The following is a 21,006-nucleotide window of genomic DNA, read 5'->3' as shown; positions in this document are numbered from 1 at the left end:
TCAGCCCCAACCTGCTTCAGAGATCCAGTCTTCACTGTCTTAAAGATCACAACTTACTTAAAAACTGTAGCAGTAGGTAACAGAGCTGGAATCTCAAGGACCTACTAAAAATGCACAATATTTGTACCATTTTTATCTAAGAACAATGTGCCTCTGCCTCACAGAACAGAGGAGCAGGGAGACTTCCTTACAGCAGAGCTGCTGGAATAGACACCTCTACCGGATGGTTTTGTTCATTACTTGTGTAAAGACAGTTTCCATAAGCTGCTCTGGTGGGCTGCCCTCACAACAGAGGCTCTGTTAGCAGCAGGTTTCCTTCCTAACAAGTAATTATACTGCTTAGGTCCTTGTTCTGAGGAGGAAAAGGAAGGCGGCTGAAAACCTACCTGCTCCCAGTGCTCCACTTAAGCAGCTACTGGAAGGGCATCCACTGGTTGGGCACCCATTGACAACTAGTCCACTCCCTTTGATGGCCCCATCAGAAGGGGTGCGCCTGTGCCCACTTTGCTGGGTGTGGGAAGAGACTGTCACATGTGTGGGAGTCAGGGACTGGTGGGGGTCTTGCTTGAACCTCTCGATCTGGACATTGACTAGCGGGTTGGTAATGGCTGGCAGGGGAGCCTTGACTGTCACCGGGCTGACAGGCATCTCGTACACCACAATCTCATCACTGTCCGAGCGCAGCAGGGACCGGGTGGAATTACATTCGGAAATGGAAGACAGGGAAAGCAGGGTGAGGGACGTGGATGGCTCTCCTAGCAACAGCATAGGGTCCTCTTTCCTGAAGATCTTCCGGGAAGGGGGACTGGTGCTCCTGCGGGGGCGTCCAGCTCGCTGGAAAATGCTGTCGCGCTTCTTCTTCTCTTCCTTGGGTGCCTCTGGCTCCTCCTCAATCAGCAGCTGACACTTCCCTGCTTCTAAGAGATCAAAACCCAGGCCTGCAGCAGCCAGCACTGCTCCACAGCCAAGCAACGCAACCTCACATCGCTTGTGGTGGGAGCTACTACGTTTGAGGCTGTTGGTGGGTGTCAACTGTGGAGTACTAGTAGCAGAGTTCATGGGGGTGGACTCCTCATTGGCATCACTAGAAGGGCCATCCCAGTCTTCATTCTTCTGAAACGGGATGCAGAGGTATGACTGATTGTGCCCTGGTGAAGGGTGCACTTTGCCCTCCCCATTAAGACATTCACTGTCTTCATCATCTGGAAAGCAGATGAAAACAGATGTTGCATTAATATAACATATTCACTGACAAACATACCCAAAACTAAGCTTCTTCTCAGAAGATGTGATTGTCCTTATCATAAGCTTATTCACTGACTGCCAAAAACTCACAGGCTATTGTCCCCAAAGCAGACAGGCAGGGACAAGCAACTGGAAACCCTACCAAAGCAGAAGAAATTGGTGACAGTGATCTGTTTGAGATTAAATGCAGAAAAGCTTGTCAGAAGCAATCTACACCTCAGCTACTTCTAGAATAAATTTATGTTTGGGAGTGACGAGCAAGAAGTAAGAAAATTCTAAGGATCTCCCCTTGCCAGTTCAGCTGTAACTATGCTGCACATCTAACATCAGCCAGAAGGGATCTGAGAGGTAACATGAAGCTAGAAGGGAATTGAGAAGCTTATTAGCTTGACAGATAAGAAGCACAAGCAGAAAGGTGAACAAAATGAAAATCCAGAAGGAGAAAATAATTACTTCACAACAAATAAAAGAAAAACATGACCAAAATGAAAACATTGCTCTAGGATACCAGGTGAAGTCCAGGAAAGGAGAGGGCTGTTCAAATGTGAATGGAAGCAGGGATAAGAACATAAAGCTCAAGGAATTCCTTTACCTATCTCTGCTAAGCTGGTGAATCCTGGAAAAGCAGGTGCAGTTCTCTGGATCTTGCCAAGGTTTGGCGCACTGGATGACCATTGTTTGTATCCTTCTACCAGAGCTTTCAGACTGAAATAGTAGAAATGGGATAAAATATACCAGGCACACAACGAAATTTCATTCCCCCTCCTATATTCTCTATTGTTCTACTTAGGGCATGCAGAAAATAACTACATAAATGTTGAAGTAGTGTCCCATAGCCAGACATTTTGCAACATCTTTACATCTTAATAAAAGCAAACCATAATGCTAAGTCCTTTTCTCATTTGTTATACCATGGCAGCCAAAGGACCACTGCTGATAACCAACAGCTATGAATGCAGAATAATAGAATCATAGAATCAACAAGGTTGGAAGAGACCTCCAACATCATCCAGTCCTACCTATCGCCCAGCTCTATCCAGTCAACTAGACCATGGCACTGAAGTGCCTCATCCAGGCTTTTCTTGAGCACCTCCCGGGATGGTGACTCCACCACCTCCCTGGGCAGCCCATTCCAATGCCAATCACTCTCTCTGTGAAGAACTTCCTCGTAACATACAGCCTAGACCTCCCCTGCCACAACTTGAGACAGTGTCCCCTTGTTCTATTGCTGGTTTGTGCCTCTGTGTTATAAACCCAAAGCCAAATATTTTACCACTGTGCATTCAAGTGAAGGTAGTCAAAAGCATAAGTTCTAGGTAACTAAAATCACAAATAATGCTACAATTTCTTTGACATGAAAAACTCAAGACAGAAAAACCCAAACGTCACAAAAACAAACAAGTGAAAAACCCAACCCCAAATTCCTACTTTGCCATCACCTGCCTTTAAAGGTATGTCAGCAGGCACCTCAATTCCTTAGCAATCCCTATGCACAAGCATTCATTACCATCATCCTGCTTTTTCCCTGCAGTATTTTAATTGTATCAGAAAACTTTAGTAAGCAGCATAACTTTTTGACATTTCAACACTCAAAGTTTTACTGTTCAGTTATCAACATAGTCTGTGAGATTTCCAGTGCCTTTCCCCAAACTCTAACATGGAACACATCACAGTGTTGGTGAAAAGTTAGCATACACACACACACTTAGGACAGACAGAAATTGAATGAAAGGAGTTTGAAAGATCTATGGATAGTCTGAATGATCTCAACTGCACACACAAGAGTATCAACTTGCTATTAAATGAACCAAAATCTTAAAGGAGATGAGACCTCTTCCAGCTCCATTACTGACTTGCATAGTTCTTTGATAAAACACCAAACCCATTACAATCCTTTCCTTACAGAGAAAGGAGGATGTGAACACACAGAAGCTTTCATTCTACCAGAATCACTCTGCATTTCTAAGATAGCTTTCACTGCAAGATTTCAAAGCTGTATGAGGAATTTTTGCCTTGGAATGTATTTTTCCTCTATTCTGCACCTAACTGGGATGCCCAACTTGTCACAAAGCTATATTGCTACAGCAAGGTCCCAGTGTCTAAACTTGGATTCGACACATATTGTGCTGCTTGATGGCCACCCTATAAACATTACACTAGAAGTACCCTGTGCAGTTCTCAGCTGTCTTGCAAGTCCATCATTTCCCCAGCAAGAAGCAGCAGTTTGTTGTCTGTTAACATAACTGCTCTCTCAGCAACATGATCATGTTTCAGATACTCTGCAAAATGTCATTGTTGTATTTATTGAATCACCCTGGGATAAGTGATGAATTCCACAGTATATCTCACTTGTAAAAGGAACGGGACAGTTTTAAAGCAGCCATAGTTAGCAAGCAGCTCCTTTCCAACTGTCTGTGCCCAAAAGCAATTAACTGCTTCAGTGATGAACAGAAAACTGAAAAGCTTCAGTCCTAGAATTAAAACAGAATTTGAAGGTAGAAATGTTTTTCTATCAACTTCAGAGATCTCCTGCCTTTTTATACAATTAATGACTGTAAAGTGTGAGACCTGGTTTTAATACTGTAGAATGTTATACTCCACCTATAAAGCAGGTAAAACATAGGCAGGAGTTGAGAAGCTTCCTCCACATTGCCATGTTAATATGTCAAGAGTACCTTTAAGGGAGAACATATTTGAATCTGGGATGAGGCAATGCCAAGCAGGCTGGGCAGCAAGTGGCTGGAGAGCAGCCCTGAGGAGAGGGACTTGGGGGTGCCGCTGGACGAGAAACTCAACATGAGCCAGCAGTGTGCACTTGCAGCCCAGAAAGCCAAGCACAGCCTCGGCTGCATCAGGAGAAGTGCGGCCAGCAGGGCCAGGGAGGTGATTCTCTCCCTCTACTCTGCTCTGATGAGACCCCACCTGGAGTACTGCATCCAGTTCTGGGGCCCCCATTACAAGCAAAATGTGGACATGCTGGAGTGGGACTTTTTAGGCTCTCAGGGAGTGACAGGACTGGGGGGAATGGAGCAAAGCTGGAGGTGGGGAGAGTCAGCCTGGAGGTGAGGAGGAAGTTGTTGAGCATGAGAGTGGTGAGAGGCTGGAATGGGTTGCCCAGGGAGGTGATTGAGGCCCCAGCCCTGGAGGTGTTTAAGGGCAGGCTGGCTGAGGCTGTGGCCAGCCTGATCTAGGGTAGGGTGTCCCTGCTCATGGCAGGGGGGTTGGAACTGGCTGATCCTTGTGGTCCCTTCCAACCCTGACTGATTCTATGAATGTCATTAGAACGCTAAGGTCCAGGCCACCTTGCGTAAGACTGTAGCAGTGATGCATTATGTAAAGATCTACTTTACAGGAATTTCACACCTGAGCATGTAATATTAAAGATAAATTGTAATCAGTTATTTTCTATTCCCTGCTAAAAAATATGGCAAGCCAAACTATCTATTTATCAGCAGCAAAAAAAAAAATAACCAAACTCCATTAAAAAAAAAAATCAAACATTTCAGAAGCTCAAAATAGCTCCATATGTGCTAACTTGAGTCTAGCTGGGATATTTTGGTGAGAAGAATTAGATGGTAGGCTGTGAAAAGGAAATAATGCTGATGTCTGCTGCACTCATAGGCTTATTGAGATGTATAAGAACAAGAACATAAACATAGATAATGGAGTCTCTCTCTCTCTGGGCTCTGGGGCTGCATGAACTTCTCTCTCTAATCTGCTGCCTGTGTGACTAATCCTTCTGCTTCCTAACCCCCCTGCATGACCTTCCAAACTCACCTTGAACATTAGGCAAGGTCTAGGGTAAGGTAGAGGGCTGGGGAGAAGGTGGAAGGGTCGCTGGGAGCCCCTTCTGGGGACATTGCTTTCTGGGAGGGCTGCTGTGTTTCTGTATTACTTTTTAATCTGCAAATTTCTATGTATAGCACTTGGTGCCATGGTCTAGCCTTGAGCTCTGTGGTAAAGGGTTGGACTTGATGATCTATGAGGTCTCTTCCAACCTTGATGATACTGTGATACTGTGATATATTGTAAATATCTACTTGTATACTGTGCTAAGCTGTAAATATAGCTTCATTCATTCAATTTCCAGTGGCTGAGTCTAGTCTCAGTGATTTTCTCAAGTGTGGGGGGGCAGGTACCCCCTAAACCATCACACCCGTGTTTAAAGCAGCATACTGGCAACGATCTGCTGGAATCTTGGTAGAAATAATGCACATGCATACCAAAACACACAAAAAAAAAGAAGCCTAAGAACAAGAATCTGTAGAAAGAGAGGTACAACTTGTACCTCTGCAAAAATCCCATTCAGGGTGTGTTCATTCAGTGTACATGTGCTACGTGTCCTTTGCAAAAGCCTGAAGGGAAAATATTTGGCTGGCTCTCTCAGCTCTATTTTTTGAATTATAACATTTAAGACAAAAAGAAGCTAACAGTTGTAAAGCAGAAGTAGTTTCAGATATGATATGAAGCCACAGAAAGTTGACCTGAAAATAAAGACAAGATATGAGAGAAAGTTTTGCACATTGAGGAAGTCTTACTGCTTAGAAATAGCATGGGGCAGTACTGGACCTCTAGCAAGGGACTGAACACAACACAGTTTGGTAATCTGTTCTTAATCTCTGGTACAGCAAATAAGCTTGGAAGCAAAAAAGTGTTGCAAGAAGAGAGGCATGATTTCGCATGACTGAGCCAACTCATAACCAGTTTTAGAACCTGCAATCCAGAATGATCCCAGGACCTCTCTTACCCATCTTCTGCACCTAGCTCCCTGTGGCAAAGCGAGCTTGGTCCCCAAGTGCGTCCCTTTTTCTTTTGGCCTCTCTTCTCTTCTTCTTCTCCTTCTTCTTTCGGAAGGACTGAGCTCCGTCCCCATGTTTTACTGCTTTCAGCAGGAGTCACTTCACGAGTGGGAAGAATGGTGGAAAATGGGAAAGAAAAACAGATAAAGAATTAATTGGTTCCACAGTAATAGAAAGAAAACATCATTGTCTGGAATAGGAATTGTAATGAAAAGATCCTTTCAAGCTTCTCTCCTAATTCTGACCATTTATCAACATAGATCTGCCCACTAGACTACTTCAAAATTAGTATAGATAGGCTGCACAGCTTCATTCCATTGCTGGTTTCTCATTTCATAGAATCAACCACATTGGAAGAGACCTCCAAGATCATCCAGTCCAACATAGCACCCAGCCCTATCCAGTCAACCAGACCATGGCACTAAGTGCCTCATCCAGTCTTTGCTTGAACACCTCCAGGGATGGTGACTCCACCACCTCCCTGGGCAGCCCATTCCAATTGCCAATCACTCTCTCTGACAAGAACTTCCTTCTAACATTCTGCCTAGACCTCCAGCACAACTTGAGACTGTGTTCCCTTTGTTCTGTTGCTGGTTTCCACGGTAGAAGAGCCCAATCCCCACCTGGCTACAGCTTTCCTTCAGGTAGTTGTAGACAGCAATGAGCTCTGCCCTGAGCCTCCTCTTCTCCAGGTTAAACAACCCAAGCTCCCTCAGCCTCTCCTCATGGGGTTTGTGTTCCAGGCCTCTCACCAGCTTAGAGTATTTAGAGCACCCAGTTAGATACCAGAGGCACAATTCATGATAACCAATACAAACACTACACATTCGTTGATATCCCTTTCATACACCTAATACATGTATCTCTACCTCATTCTATTTTATTATAGGAACATTGTTTTCATGGCAAGCACTCTTGGGTTTTTTCACTCCCAGGAGTAACTTGATCCACATCAATACTGCTTCATGGATCTTTCTGCAGGTCAGTATTTTTCTACAACTGACCTGTACATCTAAGAAATGCATTTCCTATACAATTGGACAGCAGTATATCAAGAACATGGGTAAGTTTTACACTCCATAGAAGGTGATACTCCCCTCCATCACCAATACACTCCAGTTTGCTCTCTAAATGTCTACACAGAGGACACAAGACAAACAGTTATGAACTTTTTTTCCCCAGTTCTATCCTACATATAGAACCTTGGCATCTTACCATGCCGACAGACTGCACATTTCCTGGTGGACATCAGCATTGTCCTGGTGGACAGCAGGTTCTGCCTGGGCCATGAATGTGCCCTTGTGGCCAAAAGAGCAAATGGCATCCTGGGGTGCATTAGGAAATGTGTGGCCAGCAGGGCTAGGGAGGTTCTTCTCCCCCTCTACTCTGCCCTGCTGAGACCACAGCTGGAATACTCTGTCCAGTTTTGGGTTCCCCAGGTCAAGAGAGACAAGGACGTGCTGGAGAGAGTCCAGTGGAGAGCCAGGAGACTGACTGGGGGATTTGAGCATCTCCCTATGGAGATAGACTGAGAGCCCTGGGGCTGTTTAGTCTGGAGAAGAGAAGGCTGAGAAGAGATCTGAGCAATGTGTACAAATATCTGAGGAGTGGATGTCAGGTGACTGGGGCCAAGCTCTTTTCAGTGGTCAGCAGCAATAAGCCAAGGAGCAGTGGATACAAATTGGAACACAGAAAGTTTCACCTCAACATGAGGAGAAACTTCTTTATAGTGAGGGTGACAGAGCCTTGGAACAGGCTGCCCAGAGAGGTTGTAGAGTCTCCTTCTCTGAAAACTTTCCAAACTTGCCTGGATGCATTCCTGTGTGAACTACCCTGGGTGACCCTGCCTCGGCAGGGGAGTTGGACTCTATCTTTGGAGGTCTTCTTCCAACCTCTAAAGTTCTGTGATTCTGTAACATTCAATACTACATTGAGCTCCTTACACTGTATGGCCCTGAGTCTGGGAATAATAGTAGGGCTTGCAGGAGGACTGGAGCAGCTGCTGATCAAGCTTTTCCTTTTATCCATCGTTGGAGAAGCCTGCACAGTGAATTTATGCTGGAAATCTGTTTACCAAAAGAAAAAGAAAAATACATGAACAAAAGCTGAAATAGACACTTAAAATTATCTTTCTTCAGTACAAGAAAACAAAGAAATGGCAATTCATGGTAACTTTCAAAGTGCACGATTTACAGGATCTAGGTAGAAATGAAGTTTAACAGCTAATTGTTACCCTCTCCTGCATACACAGTTTCTTCAGAACAAAGATGTATGCTCACAGTCAGAGAGGTAAATCTTCTTACTCTGTGTGTGTTGACTGACAAAGTATACCCACGTACCCTTTCAGCTTATTTCTCCATTTCTTAAACTAAGCAAAATCACCAGCAAGAGATGTTTATAGACCTCAAGAAAGCCACAGTTAACATGCACATTTTATCACATATGAATGGCCAATCTCTTGCAGAAAACAAAGAATACAGTCCAAAGCATCACCCCTGACATAATGATGAACCTTACAAAATCCACACTTCCGTTCGTATAAAAATCTGAGTTTCCAGTATAGAGTCTGCAGCAATGCTAAGGATCCAGTGTAAAGTCACAGAGTCATAGAATCAAGCAGGTTGGAAGAGAACTCCAAGATCATCCAGCCCAACCTAGCACCCAGCCCTAGCCAAGCAACCAGACCATGGCACTAAGTGCCTCAGCCAGGCTTGGCTTCAACATCTCCAGGCACGGCGACTCCACCACCTCCCTGGGCAGCCCATTCCAATGCCAATCACTCTCTCTGACAACAACTTCCTCCTAACATCCAGACTAGACCTCCCCTGCCACAACTTGAGACTGTGTCCCCTTCTTCTGTTGCTGCTTGCCTGGCAGAAGAGACCAACCCCACCTGGCTACGGCCTCCCTTCAGGGAGTTGTAGACAGCAATGAGGTTTGCCCTGAGCCTCCTCTTCTGCAGGCTGCACACCCCCAGCTGCTTCAGCCTCTCCTCACAGGGCTGTGCTCCAGGCCCCTCACCTGCTTTGGCGCCCTTCTCTGGACACCTTCCAGCACCTCAATATCTCTCTTGAATTGAGGAGCCCCGAACTGGACTATGTTTTAAACTCACCAATAAAACCAGTAGATAATGGTTCCTGCTGCACTATTGTGCAAAGCACTCCTAAAGCAAGAACTTCCATCATTTTATATATATATAATTTGTTAAACTGGTGGTTTTGAGTATTAACATGTTAAACTGCAACAGCAACATTTTTACCATGAACTATATAGAGTCACTCATTAACAAACTTGTAACATCTCAAATTTACTTTTGGCCTTCATACTTGGGTCTTTGGGGAATGTTAGCCACAAAAGCATCAGATTTTAGTTTCATGATCCCAAAGAGGCATGCTCTTCCCAAAGTCTATACAATGCTTTCAGTTGCATAAGCATCAGTGAAAGACATCTTCCAAAGGCACAAGTTCACCTGTTCTGCTAGGTGACCATCACACAGCCAATCTTCTGGCAGGGCTCTGACCAGCTGCTTTCCCAGGCAGAGCTGTCATGGGAGGTGGAGTTGCCCTTTTCCTGCTTGCTCTGGTTGTATGGTCCTAAAACTTAGAGCACTCACTTCCACCTAGCATGGCCCCACCACAAAGAAAAGAGCAAGACTTGTCTTTGACCCAACACATAGAAAGGAGCAGGAGAGGAGACAATCATGGGAACAGGCTGCCCAATGAAGTGGCTGAGACCTCATCCCTGGACACGCTGTGCTAGTTTGAGCCTAGCTAGAATGTTTTGGTGAGAAGAACTAGATTACAGGCTGTGAAAGGAAAACAAGGCTGATATCTACCTTGCTCATAGGCTTGCTGAGATGTATAAAACAAAAATCAAAACATAGATAACTTACTTCTGCTGATGGGAAGCTCCAAGCTACATCTCTCTCCCTAACCTCACTCTCTGTTTTTTTGAATAATCCACTTTTCTTCCTAATCATCCAGGCCAAACCTCCATTCTTCCTTGGGACTGAGGTAAGGTTGAGAGGGGCAGGGGGAAGATAAAGAGGTGGTTGGGAGCCCCTCCTGGGCACTCAGGTTTCTGGGAGGGGAGTTGTGTTTCTGTATTACCTTTTACCTTGTATATTTCTGTCTATAACTGTATATACTGTAAATATTTGCTTCTATATTGTACTAAGCTGTAAATAATAAGCTTCATTCAATTTCCAGAGCTGGCTGAGTCTAGTCTGGGTGATTTCCAAAGTGTGGGGGGGGCAGGGAACACCCAAACCATCACACATATTTAGAAGTCACTTAGATGTGGTGCTTGGAGTTATGGTTTGGGGGTGAACTTTGTAGAGTAGGGATGGACCTGATGATCCTAAGGGTTTTTTCCAACCTGAATGACTCTGTGAACACGTCACCAACCTGAAGGCAGGCTGATATGATTGCCATCTTTTAACTTGAGCCGGCTCCTCTTGAACTTGCCCATGCGTTTCTTCACTCGAGGCTTCTCCTGACACAGCTGGTGGATGATGATGTTGAGCTCCCTCTCCAGGATGTCAATCTCACGTTCTGCCAGCTCCTGCTCCCGCCTGCGTAGCAGCTCTTCATGGTTCTTCTGTTCCACAGCAGCACGACTCAGCTCTTCTTCCCATGTGCGCAGCTCCTGCAGTGAAATAAAGAAGGAGAAATGAAAAGCTACCTTGTGGCTTGTGGGTTGAGACTGACGTTACCTATTTCTGAAGGCATAGCAGTGATACAATGACTTGTGCTCACAGCACTGCTAGCACCACTGTTTACAGGGTCAGCTGAAAGCCAAAACCCTAAAATTACCTTCAAGATCTTCTGTGCTTGCCATTTATGGTCCTTCATATCAGCACTAAGATTAGGGCATTAGGACTTGTGAGGCCACACCCAGAACTCTCTGTCTATTCTGGCACTCTTCAGTACGAGACAGACAGGAACATACTGGAGAGAGTCTAAAGAAGGGCCATGAAGATGACAGAGACTGGAGCATCTAATCCATTAAAGAAGTGCTGAGAGAGATAGGACTGCTTCTCTTAGAAAAAAGGAGGCGAGGGAGGTGTGTGTGAGATGGGAAGGGAGCTTTTAGAATCACAGAATCAAGCTGGTTGGAACAGACCTCCAAGATTATCCAGCCCAACCTAGCACCCGGCCCTATTCCAGTCAACTAGACCATGGCACTAAGTGCCCCAGCCAGGCTTTGCTTGAACATCTCCAGGGACGGCAACTCACCACCTCCCTGGGCAGCCCATTCCAATGCCAATCATTCTTTCTGGCAACAACTTCCTCCTAACATCCAGCCTCGACCTCCCCTGGCACAACTTGAGATTGTGGCTCCTTGTTCTGTTGCTGGTTGCCTGGGAGAAGACCTCAACAATCTTCCAACTATCCGGGAATTTGTTAATGACCTGAGGCAGTATGAAGACAGTGTCTCCAGAAGGGCCCTGATCTCAGCTGAGGAAACCCTTACCCAGGAGATGAATGAGCTGAAGGCCTCTGTCTCTGAACTGCAGAAGGCAGAGGATGACTACTCTTCACCTTCTGAATGGGTACAGGTCTCAGCTGTTAGGAACACACGCCGCTGTAATCCTCCTCCCCATAGGAGACCAGGCCAAAGCAGACAGGGGACACCCAGGGGTTCACTGTGGAGAACACTGTGTGAACACAGGGAGAACATGGACAAATGGCATGGCCAGCCCACTTCAACATTATGGGCCAGGGTAAGGAAACCGCAGGGGGCAAACATAGGGAATAACTCCAGAAGAGGGGTTGCTCTAGTGCCCCGCAGGCAACCCTCTTGCCCAAAGGGTGGTCCTGCCAGTAATTCTGGTCCATGTGCCTCCTGTGGTCACAGTGTTCAGCATTAGAGGTGCCCTGTCTCCAGTCAGGCGGAGAACAGGTACAACAGGGTATATTGGGATGTGTTTCTGAAATGGCCTGGCACTCCTGAAGCCAAGAAGTATCAAGCTCTGGTAGACACTGGTGCCCAATGCACTCTGATACCCTCCAGCCATAGGGGGACCGAAACTATCACCATTTCAGGAGTCACAGGAGGGTCTCAGGAATTGACTGTGCTGCAGGCTGAGATAAGCCTCACCGGGAACGTGTGGGAGAAGCACACCATAGTGACTGCCCTGATGCACCTTGCATCCTGGGGATCGACTTTCTCTGGGAAGGGTATTTTAAAGACCCGAAAGGGAACAAGTGGGCATTTGGCATAGCAGCTATAGAGAGCAGCTGTCTATCATGCCTGGCTTGTCAGATGACCCTTCCTGCCCCATAAAAGCAAGGGGACTTCCTGTTTCACTCTCTGCACCACTCTGCACCTCTCTGCACTCCCTGCCTCCGTGATTACAGCATTACCATCTATTCCTGGTTTCTCTTTGTTTCACCAAAGGAATACAGACTCCAAAGCTGAGTGCAGTCTAGATACTACTGATCAGTTTCCTGTTTGTCTGCTGAAGTTTCTAGTCTTCAGAAACTGTTCCAGCACAGTTAAAACACAGCGTAACAACAGCAGGAAAACTCCTATGAGCTGTTTCATTTTTCCCAAAAGCTATTACAATATGTGAACAGAAATGTTTTAAGCATTACAGAATCACAGAATCTCTTAGACTGGAAAAGACCTTCAAGCTCATTGAGGCCAATCATTAGTTTCACACTGACAAGTCCTTGATTAAACCAAATCCCTCAGCACAACATCTAATCACTATGAATAGCTATGGTTGCAAAGGACCATCAGGATCATCCAGTCCAACCTTCATCTCAGCAGCCTTCATCACTAGACCATAGCCTCAAGCGCCACATCCACTCTCTTTTTAAACACCTCCAGGGATGTTGACTCCACCACCTCCCTGGGCAGCCTGTGCCAGTGCCTGACCACCCACTCAGTGAAAACTTTCCTCCCAACATCCAACCTAAACTTCCCCTGATGCAACTTGAGGCCATTTCCTACAAGTATTGTTGTAGTGCTTCTCTTCCCTGCCCAAAGATCTCATTTTCTTTCTCTCTGCCTCCTAAATCCAACTTCTAAGCCCAAATCAAGTTGGCTGCTTATTAAAAATTTGGTTTTAGGCAACAGACCATGAACTTCAAAAAAACAACACATTGCTTTTGTGCTTTTTCATGCTCACCACTGTTAAGAGAGTCTCTGTAAAGACCATAACATACATGTAGCAAGCTGTGCTTTCTGCAAGTTTACTTGAAGAAAACTTCAGCTTTTTCACTTCTACTCTTCAAGATTGATGACCACACAGCCCTATTATTTCTGTTAGCATTTTTGTTTTGTGTTATTTACCCAAGTGGACTTCAATTGTAACAGTTAGTAGACCATCCCCCTGGTAGCACTCATGTTTATTAGAGTCTCTTTGCTTCAGCTGTACTCAAAACCTGGAAAACAGAAACCTGGCAGAACTAAAGCTGCAACATTTACTGGAGTATACAAGCTGAAACTACTTCTGCTTTTACTGTTAACAGTTATCACTGAGCTTGTCAATTCAAATGCTCACCATGAAATAGCTACATCATATGCATTAAATGATGAAGGCAACTCATCACAGCAATTTGCATAGTGTATAATGGAAGCTCACTGTAATATGAGATAGAGCAGCAGCTCAGGAGGCAGGTATTTATTTTACTCATGATTCTACCCTTGTGCCCAGCATTACCTGCCGTTGAATCAGAGACTTATTACAAGCTCTAGTAAAGAACATACAAAATTAACTGTGATATTTACTGAACAATGATCTCTGATGAATTATGAAATGGGGAAATTATGATTCAGAGAGTACAAGCACGGAGAGTTTTTCTCTGCTTACCTTTTCTTTGGCTCTGAGCTGATCAAACATCTCTTGGATCTCTTGTTTCCAGTCTTCCTGCAGGGAGTGGAAGGAATCTTTGGGCATTTCAAAGAAACCAGACTCTTCTATGGCAGTGAGATGGTCTAGGATACTGGCAAAAGAAGGTCGTGAGTGTGGGTCGGGGTTCCAACAATCTAGGACAGAACAAAGACAAGCAACTGTTCAGCATCTCTTAGTATGGAGTTCTGAGAGGATGAGCAGTACTTTACTGATCCCCAATGGCTGACAGTGGCATGCACAGTGTTACCCCTTCCTTCCCCTTTCCCACTGGCATGGACTGTCCAAGGACAGAATTCCAGCCTTCATGTTTAGATGACATCAAACCTCACTTAAAATCTACCTGGTGTCTAGGTTCTATTGCAGCAATATGCCAAGTGAAGCAGAGGTTTACTAATTTCACAGAAATCTGCATTTTAAAGAGTGTATTAAAAAGTCATAACTCATTTCCTTAATTATTTTGCTTTACATTATATGTGCTCACAGAGTGGAAATACTATGCAAGACTCTTGCAAACAGTTCTTTGATCGCAGTTAGGCTGCAAAATTAACAGCCTTACTGTGGGAGGGTGGCTATCAGTGCTCTTCCTAATGCCAGACACTTAATACTAAGATGAGTCACTGTGAATCTCTTCCCCTGCAAAGCAAACTGGGCACAACTTAAATGAAAATAGGAGATCCAAGTAAATAATAATATAAAACAGTGCATTAGGACTTTTCTTATTTTTAAGGGTTCTTTTTTATTGAGAGAAAATTGTTAACCAGGCCTTTTCTTTTTTGCTTTTAAGAGAAACCACAGAAACAAGCTTTCCATTTACAGTCTAATGCAATGACTTAACCCAATTAGAGAGCTCTGAAAATGCAGAATTTAAGGTACCCTTATTACCACATGATGCAAATCAACTAGCAGTAGTAAAAAAAAAAACAACAAAAACCAACCAAACAAAAAATCCACACAAACTCCTTTGACAGTGAGGGGAATTGAACATTGAAAGCAGAAACAGAAAATGGTATGAAGCAATTATCTCAAGCTGCAAAGTCATTAAACCCAGATTTTTTTAAAAGCCAGTAAGTCAAAATGCTTGATTTAACACTTGAACAGCAAATTCTCACTCAAGTCATCCCTCTTTTTTCACCCTTATTTTTCCTCCTGCAGAAAATGTTCTCATTCTATATTGTCCTGTACTGGCACTTTTTCAGGTTCTTGTTCAGCAAATATCCTTATTCTAGTTAGTGCTGCTAGACTCCTGCATACCAAAATTTGAGAAGGACAAAACAGAAGAGCTTAGCATTCAAGTCTATTTTTAAGGAATTGGTGCATGAATGTAAGAAACTAAGACACAGATCTTTCTCAATATGCTCATACTATTATTGATCTAAATGGTCACTGGATCCAACAGACATTTCTGCAGTGTAAAGCAAGAGTTATAACAATGTTCTAAATTTCCCTAGACCTTATATAGTTGGAAAAAAAAATAGTCTTAAAAAACCTCAAACTGGTGATGTCCTAAAAACCATTCATTAGTTTTGTGGCTAGAAATACAGTCAGGAGCAGCTCTAATTAAAACTAATAACACTTAACAATATCTGTGCAGTTGCTGAGGTTTTTCACATCCTCTGTTTCAGGTTAGCACTCCTGAGATTTTGCATTTGCGAGCTTTGGTTTCAGAACTGCTGGTATCAAGATGCTGGTACTTAAGCACCCGGTCAGGTTCCAAGAGGCATAAGCTGGAACACGTTTCTGTTTAGGGATTTCAAATCACTTCCCTTACCAAAATGGAGAGCTGAGGACGTTAAAGAGTGCTCTGGAGGTCCCCTGCTGCTGACCAATTAGTAGCAATGGGTGATACAGCTGGACTGTCAGCACCATAATCCCTGTCTCTTTACCCCAGGTTTTAAGCATAGCAAAGCAAACATGACCCAAAGTAAAACAAAGTGCTGCAGCCAGCCAAACGCATGAATGAGTGAACAGGATAACTATGCAGGTGGCCTGTGGCTTTTCTTTTCCCAGGCCTAGATCTGCCATTATTTGCACTAATGAAGACAGCTGTAACACACAAGTCTTTTCTGTGAAGAGGGAAAGTTCAGCTTTGTTGTCTCATTGAAGACCACCAGGGCAGTAATTCAAAAGTTAAAGCAGCATTAGGGGAACAAGAGTTCACTCGAGATGGGAAACAGCCTCTTTGAAAAAACAGTTTTGAAACAGCAGAAAGTAATTGTTTCCTTGTTCTCTTCTTCCCCCAGAACCTGGAGAAGCCAAGCATTGCAAAGCCATGTGGGTGCTCACGCCTGTGCTGCTGGGTTCAAGCTCAGGCCATGTGCCTCTGCCTGACTTTCCCAAGAGAGGGCATTATTTTTAACTCCAACAGCAGATACCCCACTCATACTTGAGAAACTCAAGGTCCTTGTTTTACAGAGCCAAGTGAAAACAAACTGCCCAAGCACAACACTAGAGCTGGTTGAACTGACTCTTTTAAATGCTTCACATTGCTTCACATTGCTTCCAAGCTACACCTGCAACTCTGCTGCTCTTTGATATCTAGTAGGATATTCTGTTTTTAGCCAAGATTAAAATTTTCTACTTCAATGTAACTGATGCCTGTAGCCTACAGAAAAGGCCAGTGAAATGCAAAAGCACTTTAAAAGCTAAGAAATCAAGAGGAAACATTTTCTTGCTTGAAACAAGCACCTCTTCTGGGGCTAAAAACACCACCAGAGGCCACAGAATATCAGTTTATGTTCAGACTCATTCTTTGCTGTCTAAGACTGTAAAACATAGAATCGGTTTGGTTGAAAGAAATCTTTAAGGTCATCAAGTGCAACCATTAACACAGTACTTTAAAGTTACAACTAAACCACTACACATCTTTTAAATACCTCCTGGGATGGTGATTAACAGCACTGCCGTGGGCACCCTGTTTCAGTGATTGACAAAACGTTCAGAGAAGAAAATTTTCCTCATATCCAACCTAAACCTCCCCTGGCACAACTTGAGGTCATTTTCTCACATCTTGTTACAAGAGACCCCTACTTTGCTACAGTCTCCTTTCAGACAGTTGTAAAGAGCAGAGCAATAAAGTCTACCCTGAGCTTCCTTTTCTCCAGGCTAAACAACCCCAGTTCCCTCAGTCACTGCTTATGTCTTATGATCTAGATCCTTCACCAGCTTCATTGCCCTTCTCTGTATCATTTCAGCACCTCAATGTCCTGCTTTGGTTTCTCAGTCTGATTTCTTTTTACCTCAGTTTTTCCTTATACCAGACAGGTTATAAATACTTTTATTGTATATACACACTTGTCATATGAGGACAGGCTTAGAGAACCATGCTTGTTCACTCTTAAGAAGAGAAGGCCTAGAGAAGACCACATTACCATGCACCAGTACAAAAAAGGGTGGCTACCAGGAGGATGGAGACTACTTTTTTTACAAGGAGTCATGTGGAACAACAAGGAATAATAGGTACAAGCTACTCCTGGTGAGATTCCAATTGAACTGCAGAAGAAAATTTGTCACCACGAGAACACTTAGACATCAGAATCATCTCCCAAGGGAAGTACAGGATTCCCCTACATTGGACAGTTTTAAGACTCAGCTTGACAGGGTGCTAGGCCATCTCATACTATCACCTAAAAAGGTTGGACCAGATGATCCTTGGGGTCCCTTCCAACCTGGCATTCCATGATTCTGCAGAAAACCTTGGGAATGGGACCACTGAAAAAAAAACACTAAAGGTGCTACGCTGTAAGAAGGAGGGAAGGAGGGAGAGAGTGACAACTGAAGCTCAGGAGGTAAGTAATTGCAATAGTCATCAAAGGTCACATAGGCACACCCCAAAAGCTACCTCATGGAATCCTTTCTAATAAGTGCAGCAGCTCTGATGATAAATTTCTGTATTTATTTCACCCAGGAGTAGCCTACCTTGGGCATGAACTACCCCCCCCACAGAAAATCAAATCCTTCTGACAGTAAATTTGGGTTGTTTTCAAATGTCAAAGCCACATTTAAACCCTCTCCCTGAAATGTCAATAGAATAAAGTTTCATTTGATCAGTCTGACAGTGCCTAGCAAGTTGTTCAGGCTACAAACTTCAAAACAAGTTAAAGACCTCAAATTACATTAAAATCTGTGAAATTTTAGTGTTGGGCAGTCTACACTACTAGAAAACATCAAGCTAGATGATGCCAAAGTTAAAACAGGCAGGGAGACTTCTTTCACACACTACTCACGTAAGAAATTTACTGTCACAGCAAACTGACAGCCAAGTCTAGGATCAATGGATCATAGAATCATAGAATCAACTAGGTTGGAAGAGACCTCCAAGATCATCCAGCCCAACCTAGCACCCAGCCCTAGCCAAGCAACTAGACCATGGTAATAAGAGCCACAGCCAGGCTTTGCTTGAACATCTCCAGGGACGGCGACTCCACCACCTCCCTGGGCAGCCCATTCCAATGCCAATCACTCTCTCTGACAACAACTTCCTCCTAACAGCCAGCATAGACCTTCCCTGGCACAACTTGAGACTGTGTCCCCTTGTTCTGTTGCTGGTTGCCTGGCAGAAGAGACCAACACCACCTGGCTACATCATCCCTTCAGGGAGTTGTAGACAGCAATGAGGTCTGCTCTGAGCCTTCTCTTCTCCAGGCTGCACACCCTCAGCTCCCTCAGCCTCTCCTCACAGGGCTGTGCTCCAGGCCCCTCACCAGCTTTGTCACCCTTCTCTGGATACCTTCCAGCACCTCAACATCTTTCTTGAATGGAGGAGCCCAGAGCTGGACACAGCACTCAAGGTGTGGCCTGACCAATGCTGAGTACAAGGGAAGAATAACCTCCCTTGTCCTGCTGGCCACACTGCTCCTGATGCAGGCCAGGATGCCATTGGCTCTCTTGGCCACCTGGGCACACTGCTGCCTCACATTCACCTGCTATCTACCAGTATTCTCAGGTCCCTTTCTTTCTAGCTGCTCTTCAGCCACTCTGTCCCAAGCCTGTAGTGCTGCTTGGAGTTGTTGTGCACTTGGCCTTGTTAAATCTCACCCCATTGGCCTCTGCCCACCCATCCAGCCTGGCAAGGTTAAAGGCATCTGAGAAATCTGTGCTTTTAGGTACCAAAACCAACACAAGAAGGCAACACTCAACAACTTCTAGAAAGGCCAGAATTGGTTCTCACACTACAGCTGTCTTACCTTCCATGAGTTTGGCAAAAGGCTCTGGACACGTGGAAGGGATGGGTAGGGCCAGTTTATTCATGGCAACACCATATGCTACGGCAAGCCCATCGATGCCTCGGAATGGCACTTCTCCTGTTAGCAGTTCCCAAAGCAGCACGCCGTAACTGACCGGGAAGAGAACAGAAAAGAGAACAGGTGTTGGACTTTGACACATTCTTTGGTAAGCAACAGGAAGGCATCTGAACCTACTGGGGTGAGTCTGGTGCACTGCATAAACTGCAGTTTTCTAGACAGGCTCATCCTGGCTGCCAAGAGAGTTATGTGTCTTCTTATACCTGCTTTCTTAACAAAGACTGAATAAGAGCCAGTTTTCCCTTTGTAGGCAAAAATAATTCCCCCTTTTGAAACTGGGAACAAACAATATCTCCTCAGAACATTATCACTGCTTCTAGGAAAGCTGAGCCAGACAGCTTTTGCATCCTTAGTGACCTGACAGGTTTTTTCTTGTGTTAATGTTTCACTCTTCTGAAGGCATAAACCATCCACTATGTTCTGCGGTAGCGAGTTCCACAAATTTAATGATGCACTGCCAAAACCATTTTTGTTTAGTACTTGCAACTTTGTAATTTCATTTGCTTCCCTATAGTTCTTTCAACACAAGGAAGAGTGAGCATACTTTCCCTATCAGCTCCTTCCATGATTTCACAGGCGTCCACTACACTCTGTCTAAAACATCTTCTTTCCAGCCTCCAAAATCCTAATTTGAAAACCCTAATCTGGTTACTCTCCAGAACAGGAACCACTTTGTATCTTCTGCTGACCCTGACATCCTCTGTACCATCTCATTCCATTTAAACTTTTTTAGGTTGGAATAAAATCACCTCTGTGCTAGTTTGAAGCAGGCTGGAATGTTTTGGTGAAAAGAACTAGATAATGGGCTGTGAAAAGGAAAACAATGGTTGTGTCTCCTTCTCTCACAGTCCAGCTGAGAAGTCTGGGAACAAGAAGTAAACATCAGATAACATTCTCCATTTTGTCACTCACTCTGCCTTTGTCTTCAGACCAAGCCACATCTCCTTAACCCCACTGCCACTAACCTTCCTTCTTAACCTCTTGGCTGCACCTCTATTCTTTTTCAGGATTTGGGGTAAGGTTGAGAGGGGCAGGGGGAGGTGCTGGGGTGGGGGAGAGCCCCTTCTGGGGACTCAGGTTTCTGGGAGGGGAGTTGTGCTTCTGTATTACTTATCCTTTGTATATTTCTGTCTATAACTGTATATACTGTAAATATCTGCTTGTATATTCTGCTAGCTGTAAATAAATAGCTTCATTTATATTCCCGGAGCCCTTCTGAGTTAGCTGGGGCAATTCAAAAGTGGGGGGGGCAGGTAACAGCCCAAATCATCACAACATCTATCATATTGGAATGACCAAAGTCACATCGTGTTTCAAAGACACGGGGAGAGGCTGTATATCCTGGTTTCTTCTTTCGTTCAATTTTAAGTTGCCACTTGTCTTTCTGACTCCTTACAAAGTGAGTCAGGTTACTCACAGTAACTCCAATAGTTTTTTCTACTGAATCACAGTAGGCAAAATGAGATCCCATTATTGTACATGTGGAATTCTCCCATGGCTACCATATATATCACCATTTCGTCTGTTTTATCATTCACTATAGTAAAACTTGTCCTCACCTCTCTACAGATTAATTTTTCTTAGCCTGAATATATACAAAAAAAGGCATCATCATCTTTTATGGCTTTTTTAAAATCACTTGAGATTATGTTGAGCACAGAATTCCCCACCAAGAGATTAACTCCTTTAGCAAATATAAATAGACTAAATGATGAGAAACACGCTTCCCCTCTTCTCCCACACCAATTTACTGTGAAAGCCTTTGACTGAAGATTTTGTTGAGAGTTTTAATACATCC

The 21,006-nt window shown here is 44.3% G+C and overlaps 1 protein-coding gene across 4 annotated transcripts in view; it reads right to left on the bottom strand.

Annotated features, from left to right (window-relative positions):
• The window catches only part of MAP3K9 (mitogen-activated protein kinase kinase kinase 9), a 77,446-nt gene that overhangs the window by 15,821 nt on the left and 40,619 nt on the right, over nt 1-21,006 (bottom strand). For 3 of the 4 annotated variants that reach the window (XM_064143407.1, XM_064143404.1, XM_064143425.1), the window contains 7 exons: nt 19,092-19,240; nt 13,867-14,042; nt 10,451-10,691; nt 7,988-8,110; nt 5,993-6,143; nt 1,838-1,950; nt 387-1,202 (listed from right to left, as the gene is read on the bottom strand). In XM_064143407.1, the coding sequence (XP_063999477.1) occupies nt 387-1,202; nt 1,838-1,950; nt 5,993-6,143; nt 7,988-8,110; nt 10,451-10,691; nt 13,867-14,042; nt 19,092-19,240 (1,769 nt within the window). The remainder of the gene's footprint in view (nt 1-386; nt 1,203-1,837; nt 1,951-5,992; nt 6,144-7,987; nt 8,111-10,450; nt 10,692-13,866; nt 14,043-19,091; nt 19,241-21,006) is intronic. The other variant, XM_064143416.1, reaches the window with a different exon arrangement.

The sequence above is a fragment of the Pogoniulus pusillus genome, chromosome 1 (genome assembly GCF_015220805.1).
Source record: "Pogoniulus pusillus isolate bPogPus1 chromosome 1, bPogPus1.pri, whole genome shotgun sequence".
NCBI lineage: Eukaryota > Metazoa > Chordata > Aves > Piciformes > Lybiidae > Pogoniulus > Pogoniulus pusillus.
This window is presented reverse-complemented; position numbering and strand designations above follow the sequence as displayed.